The sequence below is a fragment of the Gossypium raimondii genome, chromosome 3 (genome assembly GCF_025698545.1).
Source record: "Gossypium raimondii isolate GPD5lz chromosome 3, ASM2569854v1, whole genome shotgun sequence".
NCBI lineage: Eukaryota > Viridiplantae > Streptophyta > Magnoliopsida > Malvales > Malvaceae > Gossypium > Gossypium raimondii.
In genome coordinates, this window is record NC_068567.1 from 41,054,848 (window position 1) to 41,064,948 (window position 10,101).

Here is a 10,101-nt window from a genome sequence, read left to right on the forward strand (position 1 = left end):
TATTGCCTAAGACACGTTGCTTGAACTACTACAGCAATATCCATCTAAGAATAACGACGACAAGTGACCAACATGGGTATTTACTCTATATCTGTGTTATTTCGTTTGTCAATTTGAATTAGTTTTATTGGTAGAAGTGGTATAAATTATTCGCTATGATATTATATTGGTAGGGTATGAAATAAATAAAGACCGTTTTCACGAGATGTTGGCACTTTTACGATCTCAAAACGGAGAAGGGGCGGACTACCTTTGTAACATATGTTTCGAACAGTGGGCACAAGCATATGACGGCAGCCTACGATATGGCCATATGACGTCGAACCTAGCAGAATGCATAAATTCTGTTCTTAAAGGAACGCGCCATCTACCAATAACATCGGTTGTACGAGAGACATATTTTCGTTTGGCGGCGCTATTTCCAAAGCGAGCAGAAAGTTATGCAGGCCAGATGTAGGGAGGCCATGTATGGTGCAGTAAGGTACTTCAAGAATTTAACAAGGCCAAGGCGAGGGCAAACACCATGCACACAAAGTGTCACGATCGAGACAATTTATGGTTTCGCGTGACAGATTTTGACAGACCGCACCAAGGTGTTGTTGGCGGGCAATATCGTGTACACTTGCGAAATAGGACTTGTGACTGTGGGATGTTTGATGCACTTCGTTATCCATGCGCTCATGTTATTGCAGCTTGTCAGAAAATCCGTCTGGATTCGATGAGTTATGTGGATGAAGTGTACAAATTAGAAAACATGTACAACGTATGGAGACACGTTTTCCCACCGGTCCCAAATGAACGTATGTGGCCGCCCGTATCTCTTGCTCCCTTTAAGCTGTTACCGGATAGAGAATTACGTCGCAAACCAAAGGGTCGACCTTGCTCGACTAGAATACGTAACAATATGGATATCCAAGAAACAGCTAGTCAAACGAAGTTGTGCAGATGGTGTAGGAATCCAGGCCATACAAGTCAATCATGCCCTAATCGCAATAGTTGAATGTAATTGTAAAAAAATTAAGTTTGTGAAATTATTAATTGATAAATTGTATTAAGTCAAAAAATTGTATTAATGGTTAGTAAAATTATCAAATTATATAAAATTATTAATTGTTAGTACCGGTCAAAACATTTTTCCAAATCTAACATTAAGTTAAGGTTAGGGTTTTTAAGTTAAGGGTTTAGGGTTTTAATTAAATTAAGTTAGGGTTAGGGTTTTTAATTAAATTAGGTTAGGGTTAGGGTTTTAATTAAATTAGGTTAAGGTTAGGGTTTTTAAGTTAAGGGTTTAGGGTTTTAATTAAATTAGGTTAGGGTTTTTAATTAAATTAGGTTAAGGTTAGGGTTTTAAGTTAAGGGTTTAGGGTTTTAATTAAATTAGGTTAGGGTTATGGTTTTAATTAAATTAGGTTAGGGTTAAGGTTTTTAATTAAATTAGGTTACGGTTTTTAATTTTAAGTTAAGGGTTTAGAGTTTTAATTAAATTAGGTTAGGGTTTTTAAGTTCGGGTTTAGGGTTTTAATTAAATTAAGTTAGGGTTAGGGTTTGTAATTAATTTAGGTTAGGGTTTTTAATTAAATTAGGTTAAGGTTAGGATTTTTAAGTTCAGGGTTTAGGGTTTTTAATTAAATTAGATTAGGGTTAGGGTTTGTAATTAATTTAGGTTAGGGGTTAGGGTTAGGGGTTAGGGTTAGGGTTAGGGTTTTTAATTAAATTAGGTTAGGGTTAAGGTTTTTAATTAATTTAGGTTAGGGTTTAGAGTTAAATTAGGTTAGGGTTTTTATTACATCAAATAAACTTTTATTTTATTACATCAAATAATATCAAAATAACTCGAAATTTTTTTTATTTTATTACATCAAATAAACTTCTATTTTATTACATCAAATAATATCAAAATAACTCAAAAAATTTCTATTTTTTTACATAAAATAATATCAAAATATTCAAAATATTTGTACAAATAAATTTAAATACGGCAATCAATGTCTATGCCCGAGGGATTCAGTGCCACATGGCGGCCGTCGACGGTTACGAGCTAGATTCCTCCTTTCTCTAGCTTCCGGCGGCGGTTGTTGTTCCTCCGGTGAGGATTCTAGTTCTTCCGGTTCGGCATCTGGTTGTCGGACTTGGGACAATGATCCACCTTCAAAGAATAGTGTATGTGGAGGTGTTTGCATCAGGAATGGCGATGGTGTTTGAAACTCATACATTGGTGGGGATTGGTAAAAAGGAGAGCTCCCCGACGGCCCCCCTGGCGATCCCTCGTGCGCCGCTGGCCTATACATCGGCGGTCCGCTCCGCATAACAGGAAATGGAGCTGAACCGGGCATTTGGCTCCAACCTACCATAGGACTCGGAAAAGGATACATATAAGAGTTAGGGTACATATAAAGACTAGGAAACGCACTTGACATCATCTGAAAAGGCGGTTACGTGGGTATCATCGGTTGAACTGCTACGTCGGGTGACTGCGTCGGTGCTCTCGTTGGGCCTGGTGATCTTATGGCCGCTGATGATGAGCTGGGTGAATGTCTGGGCCTCGTTGAGGGGCTGCCTTTGTCTTGTCGTCTTGGATTTAGAGGCCCGCACCTTACCCTTTCGACACGTATTTGCCGCTGCCTCTCCTCTGGCGTCAGTAAATACGGTTTGCCATGAATCCTAAACCATGGCATGTATTCTGGAACGCACGATAACTCCGAAACGATGATTGGTTCCCGAGTAGGTAGATATTCATACCGATCTTCCCACATTTCCATGTACTCAGACCAGTATCTCGTCCAATCCGTATTCAATTGCCGAAGGTCAACTTTGTGTTGATCGTCAAACACCTCAGGATCCACTGGAATCAGTTGTCTACATCCAAGCGTCAGTAGCACTCATGCGTGCAGTGCGGCTCCACGATTGTGCAGTTGACCATCACGACTTTCACGTGCCAAGCTTGTGGATTTTGTAAAAACTCTTCTTGGATTACTACCCGAATTGCCGGATCCTCGTATGATTTCCATTGAAACTATATGAACATGATAGAAATATTAGTTATATACATAATACTAAATACTAAATACTAAATATCAATCGAATAGCGAATGTATGGAAATATCTATTTGCAATAATACTTACTTCTGCTTCCGACCGTTGGTCCAATAGAAGCCGTATATCTTTAAGAGAGGACGGTAATCGAGCATAACTTGCCAGATGGTTCCACCTAATTAAATAATTTTTAGCATAATTTTATTTTTAAAAATCTACATAATAATTGTAAAATGTAATATAATAAAATTTACCTCATTATGAGTGAGAATGTATATGGGTGGTTCACTCGAGGACGTAGAAATGGAAAGCGAAACCGTGCACATGACTGCAGTAGTGACAGGCAACCTCCGATGTTTGCTCTCCCCGGTTGCGTCGCCCCGCACATCTCCCGATATAATGTTGCCAAGACGGCATACCCCCAACTCAATTCACCAGCTGCTCTAAAATCAACGAGTTTTAGCAGCCATCTTAGATGTACGCAGCTCCGTGACGTGTCGGGCATCAGATAACCTCTAATTATTTGAAGAATGTATGCCCGAACATATCGGATTCTTTCAATTTCGGTTGAATCTTCATCCGGATCAGGAAATGTGTCACGTAACCAGCCCATCTTGACCTTACCTCCATCCACTTTCTCCGGAATAGCGCCCAAAAGCTCGTAGCACACCGCCTCCCAATTGCTAGATTGGCGGACCCGTGTTGGGTGCCCGATCCAAGCAATCCCAAGCTGCAGACTAACATCTTCTAGAGTGATAGTGCACTCTCCACATGGAAGATGGAATGTGTGCGTCTCGGTCTCCACCTTCGATCAACACCGATCGGGCCAGTCCAACTTGCATCCCGACCTACCGTCGCCACATGCCAAAACCCGCTTCCGTAGGTAGTTCTCTACCAACGGTGATGGAGGAGCATGCATATTCCGGATATTGCATTCCAATACCCGATCTTCAGACTTTTATAACAAATAATAAATTAATAATTATCTAAAAATGCATAAATAAAAAATTCTTAAATAATATTTAAAAATTAAATTTAATACTTATCTTTGTCATTTGTTCCACCGATATGTGATGCCTATCAAGACGAGTCAATGATCCGGCCATTGATGAAATCGTACAAATTTTTACGATTTATAAAAATATACAAAAATTTTAAATTTATTTTAAAAAAGGAAATTGAAATTAAATATGAATTTGAGAGAATTTTGGAAGGAAATTGAGAGAATTGTGGAAGGAAATTGAGAGGAATTGAGAGGAAATATTAGAGAGGATTTGTTTGTGAAAAAATAAAAAGGGTGGGGGTATTTATAGTTTTTTTTTTACCGTTAGGGGCAACGGTCAAATTTTTGACCGTTGGAGTCTTTTCACGTGAGGGAAATTGAAATCGCGTCCACGCCAAGAACTCTACCGACATGGACGCGATTTCGCGCTGCTCTCTAACATCGCTACCGACGTGGACGCAATTTTTCTGGGCGTACACGACATCGTCTTTGGCGTGGACACGATTTTGCGGAAAAGGACCATTCCGTTAAATAATATTTTAAAACGCTTTGGTTTATAAAATTTTGACTAAAGAAAATGAAAAAACCTTTTTAAAAGAACACTTTAGATTTACTTTATGATATTTCCTTCAAGTTACATAAAAATAGTTTTTAATGTACACTTTAAATTGGTTTTTAAAAATTATTAATGACAATATTTTAAAATTTTAATAATTTTACAAAATAGTCTTCGAACTAGTTAAATTAAACTCCCGAGATCTAAAAAACATAAAAATTAGAAGAAAAACTTGATTGCGCTAATCAATTGAAACTTAAAACTTGAAAACCCTTGGCCGAAACTCTTGGCTTTCTTGGCTACGGAGAAACGGTGGCTGAAGAAGAAAATATCAAGTGCTTTATCTTTCTTCGCATGCCATTTCATTTTTATTTCCTATTTACTTAATTTTTAACCTAATTTTTACATTAAAAATAACATAATTTTATTAAATAACGAGCATTAACCGTCCACTACAATTCAAATAATGGCTAATTGCCACTTAGACCCTGTAACAATTATTAAATAAACATTTTAGCTAATAAATATTAATAGTGATTTAACTTTTACAGTTTTTACGATTTAGCCTTTATAACTTAATTAGTCACTAATTCGACAAAATAACCTATTTAAAATTTAATTCATCTATATAAAACTCTGTAAATATTTATTAAAAAATTTACGGGTTCAATTTCTGAAAACAAGGTCCCAATACCACATTTTCCTAAACCACTAACTTTAGGGTCAAAGTACTTGTGCTTTAACTAACTATCAAATCACTAAAATTACTAGACCAAAATTTAATATAACATAATAATATACTAGTAAATATAAAAAAATTACTGATTTAATCATCGAATAATGAGATTCTGAAATCACTAAAGCTCATGCTGTTACAAATATGATTAAATCAAATAAGGAAAGTAGATATTAGTTATTACATTTTTTGATAGTTCCTTAGTTTATAAATACAATTGTTATTTCATGAAAATCCACAATTCAAAGCAAAAGAAAATATGGTTTTCTCGAAATATTGAGATTTGAATTTTCTCAAATTTGAAGTTCAACATTGTTCAAGAAATTTTTTTTTTGAAAGTTGGAGAGTATTGAATCAAATAAATCATTCCACAACATATCAAATATTTCATATAGAACTTTATTAAATTTGTATTTTCTTGTTATAAAAATTTAATAACCTTCTAAAAGTATATGTATATGAATGCATATAGAAGTTGTAAAAGTATCGTAAAAATATTACTGCAAACGTAGAAAAGCACGACAAGTGAACTCATAATCAAATTTCAAATAAAAATAATTTAAAGAAATATAAAAAAATAAGAAATTTAGAACCACAATAACTTGAATTTTATGTATGCATGTATATACGTTAAACTTGACTCTATCACTAGATTAAAATGTGTGATATCACATTATATTATCAAAATAATTTATATCAAATAATACTAAAAATTCATATAATTAATCACATAAATACACATTAATAATTTAGTCCATTTCTCCCTTCCCTTTACAAGTTGAGCATGTGGAGCTAAAGAAGATGCAAGCAGTGGCGGAGCCACTAAGAGATCAAGGGTCCATGGCCCTCCTTAAAATGGTACAGTTTCAATTTAGGTCATTTATAATTTATAAAATTTTAAATTAGTAATAATAAAATTACATTTTAACCCCAAAAATGATAAAAATAAATTGATTTAACCTTTTAAAAATAAAAAAAAGTATAGACTATTAAAATGATGAGATTATATTTTTACTATCGTAAAAATATACAATTTAATTTCGACCTCAAAAAGAATTTTTTGGCTCCGCCACTAAACTTAGGTTTCCATCATCTATTTGTTATTTTCGTTCAAAGTTTGCAACCTCTCTTGGGAGGTTTGGATGAGGTTGATAATCTCTAGTAGAGTGGTAGATGTTTTTTCGATAAAACCTATTAAACATGTTTTACTTAGGTTTATGGTAGAGAGAAAAAATATTGCAAATAAGTGAATGAAATGTAGTAAAAGAAGACAGAAAAAATTAGAGTAGATTTTGTAATACTAAGTGTAAGGAAAAATGGTAACTGGTAAGGTGAAAAAAAGGGGGTTAAATTTGGTTGATAATAAAACTCAATAAAAGAGTAAATTTAGAGAAATTTAAAGAGGAGAAATTTCACATTTCAAATCTTGAAAAGAATAAAATGGAGAAATCAGCCTTCAATTCAATTCTCTAATATGTTAGTCAAATTAATTTCAATTCATCCATGGAGGGTGAAGAGAGAGCGAGAAAGTGGTAAAATAAACAAGGGTAGGGGTAGGGGTAGGGGTAGGGGGTAGGGCCAGTGGTGGGCAGATGTTGTCGGAGCAGCATCGATCATGGGATGGCGTTGTTGCTGTCATCACCTTGATTGAAAGCCAAGGCAATGGCAATGCCGATGTCAAGTTGCTTCAACTCCTGAACCTTCAGCATTGACTCCCCCATTAAATTTTATAAAGAAAGCAGTTGAAAATGATGAGCGTTGAAGTCAAAATATTGAAACCCTAAATTAAAGATGGTCTTGCATTGGTGTGAAGTCAATAGCAGTCCATCGGCGCGATTGAAGAACCTTTATTTTATTGTTTTCTTCTTTCTTCATTTATTTAGCCGCCTAAGATTATTAAGTAGTCAACCCTAATTCATTTCTTCCTAACCACATCCATTTAATTCCTCTTGTCTGGACTTGCTAAACCTAAACTTGACAATTTTGCACAAAAAATATTTATTAAACTACCACTGATTACATAAGTTTTGCGATTCAGTCCATATTATACCCGTAGTATGCATGTGAATCCATATTTTTGTATTTCATATATTGCTTTCACTGAGTTCAAAAGGGAAAAGTAATTCTTTAATTACAATTTTTAACTTCATTAAATTTTGGTGCAATGAGACTTAATAATTGAACCTTAAAAACTTTAATATTTGAGGAGGCTTCTTTAAATGCAATTCCAGAGATGGATGATTCATTTCAAAATTTATTATGCTTCCCTTTTTATTTGCTTTAAATGCAAATACAAATCTTGAACCATTCTTCCCTTTTATATTTTAGGTTGAATGTTTTAAGTTTCCTTCAAAATATGTAATGTCTTGCACAAAGTTCTTAACTTATAAAAGGAATGAAAGTATTGTTTTACAATATCGTATGAAGTTTATGGGCTTCGGGCTTCTTTTGTATGATTATAATTTTAAATTCGGAAAAGAAATGAACCCAAGATAGCATAATGATGGATTTATTTGGAGGGCCAACATTTATCAAATTTGGGCTTAGTGAAATTGAATTATGGAAGACCAAATCTTCAGCCCAATTTGCAGAAGAAAAAAAAATATGATTTAAATAATAATTGATCTCAAAGCCCATTCAATCATATGGATGTATGAAGTTGAACAAGTGAGTGGATGTTAACAATTTCTTGACACGGTTTTTTTATAAATTTAAATTTACATTTGCTTCTTTTTATTTAACAAAAACAATTAACCTTACTGCTTTTGGGAGAGAATAGACTGTGATTTATTGTTGCCAGAATTTGTAATTGAGATGGTAAAATGAATTTAATGATATAATTAGTCATATCCAATATTAAGTACAGTTTACGTTTGCTTAATTCAATGTAAATATACTTTTATTTAATGTTGGTTAATATGACAAAATAACGTTGCAACTGCTGCTTTTGACTTCCATTGGCCCACCTTGGCCACACCAACATTCTACATTTTGGTTTCCCTTTTCTCTCTTACTTTTTATAATTCTATTTATATATATATATATATATAAATAGCCATTATTAAGTGCTTGTCGACCTTGTTTTGTGCCTAAAGAAATAAAGCTAACCTTCGGTCCACGCATCTCTCTCATCTTGTTTGTAGATCAATGGAGGAGAAGTCTATTACTTCATCTATACGTAAATCTGTAGGTTCCAAAGGAACAAGAAGCAAGGAGTTCTCAGATGAAGAAAGTGGGTGGACTGCCTACTTTGAAGATTTATCAAATCAACCCAAAACTGACTCTTCTACTTTCAGTTGTGGCTCTTCCTTGATCTCTGATGCCGCTACTGCACCCAAAATCTCCCACCATAACCATCATGTTTCCGCCTCTTCTTCTTCGCCCAAACCTCCCAACATATTAAGGTTCAAGCAAACAAGAACCACAGAAATCTGTGAGGATCATTCTTTGGAGGATACTGCTAGTTCTCCTGTCAATAGTCCCAAGGTAATTTTTTAGTTGTAAACAACACTTGTGTGTTTTTTTAACCTATAATCTTCGTTTTGAATCTTTTTTCTTCTTCTTCTTGATATATATGTAATGGTCTGACTCTGATGAGTTTACTTTTCATAATCTTTTAGTAGGGTAGTAACTCCAAATCACACGATATGAATCCCAGGAAAAGAGAAGAAGATCAAATTCATAGTTTCCCTGGTAATTAAATCATGATGATCTAATTGCTTTGTATATGTTTAAAGAATATTTGTGAGAGGGCTCCTTCTGTTTAAGTTGACCTAATTTAAAAAAAGAAAAGAAAAAGAAAAGAGTAGAAGTTGAACTAATATGGGAAATTGGTGATATTATAGGTGAAGGAAATTACTGGTTCAGAAATATATCCAGAGATTCAGATTGAAGAAGAAGAAGAAAATTGAAAATGGGATGAAGAATAATGATTGCAGAGAGTTAAAGAAAAGAGGGCTGTGTTTAGTTCGTTCGTCAATGTTAGTTAACTATTTTGTCTAGTTAATTAATCCTCAACATTTCATCATTGAATCCCACTAATTTCTTCATCTTCCACCAACTCCGTATATATACAACTTTTGAGATATATGATTGTACAAATAATATATATTGGTTTATTACAATTTGAGCACCCCCTTTCTTAGTTCTCCATCAGCTTCTCACCTGAGAAAGTTACATGGTGGAGAATGATGTGAACCTCATTGAATTATCAGGTAAGATATAGTAATATTTGGTAAATATATATTTGTGTTACTAATACGATATATGTATAAATTAACATAATTATTTTAAGAACAAAATAATCTATCCTTTTTCGATTTTGTAAGGAAATTCAACAAAAATGTTTATCAATAATTATTAGCATGTTCGACTACGTGCATGTTGATTAAGTCATTCCGAATTTGAAGTCTCACCAAGACCTGACCCTTGACAATAAATATTAACATAATATTATTCGCCAAACCAAAAAGAACAATTCACTAATCATATTAGAACACAAATACGTAAAACTTACGGCTAATTATTTGTTTATTATTATGTCCGCAAAGAACAGGTGGTCCTGCTCGTGACGCGATAATAGTTGACGTGTCATCTAAATTAAAAAATAAAATATTTTAATTATTGTTAAGAAACTAACGAAGTCTTGGTTGTAGGTTGATGATTTGACATTGAGTATTTAAATTTTAGTTTGTGTATATATTTTATAACTCTGTCCAATTTTATTTTATTTTAAACGGTCTGATTGTCCTTGTACTCTATTTTCAAAAAACA

At 33.8% G+C, this 10,101-nt stretch overlaps 1 protein-coding gene across 1 annotated transcript; it reads left to right on the forward strand.

Moving 5' to 3' along the window:
* The first annotated feature begins 8,401 nt into the window (after positions 1-8,401).
* LOC105796173 (vascular-related unknown protein 1) lies at positions 8,402-9,567 on the forward strand. Its single transcript, XM_012625772.2, has 3 exons — positions 8,402-8,814; positions 8,952-9,021; positions 9,174-9,567. Exons 1-3 carry the CDS (start codon positions 8,476-8,478, stop codon positions 9,218-9,220), a joined length of 456 nt encoding a protein of 151 aa, XP_012481226.1. The 5' UTR covers positions 8,402-8,475; the 3' UTR covers positions 9,221-9,567.
* Positions 9,568-10,101: the final 534 nt, after the last annotated feature.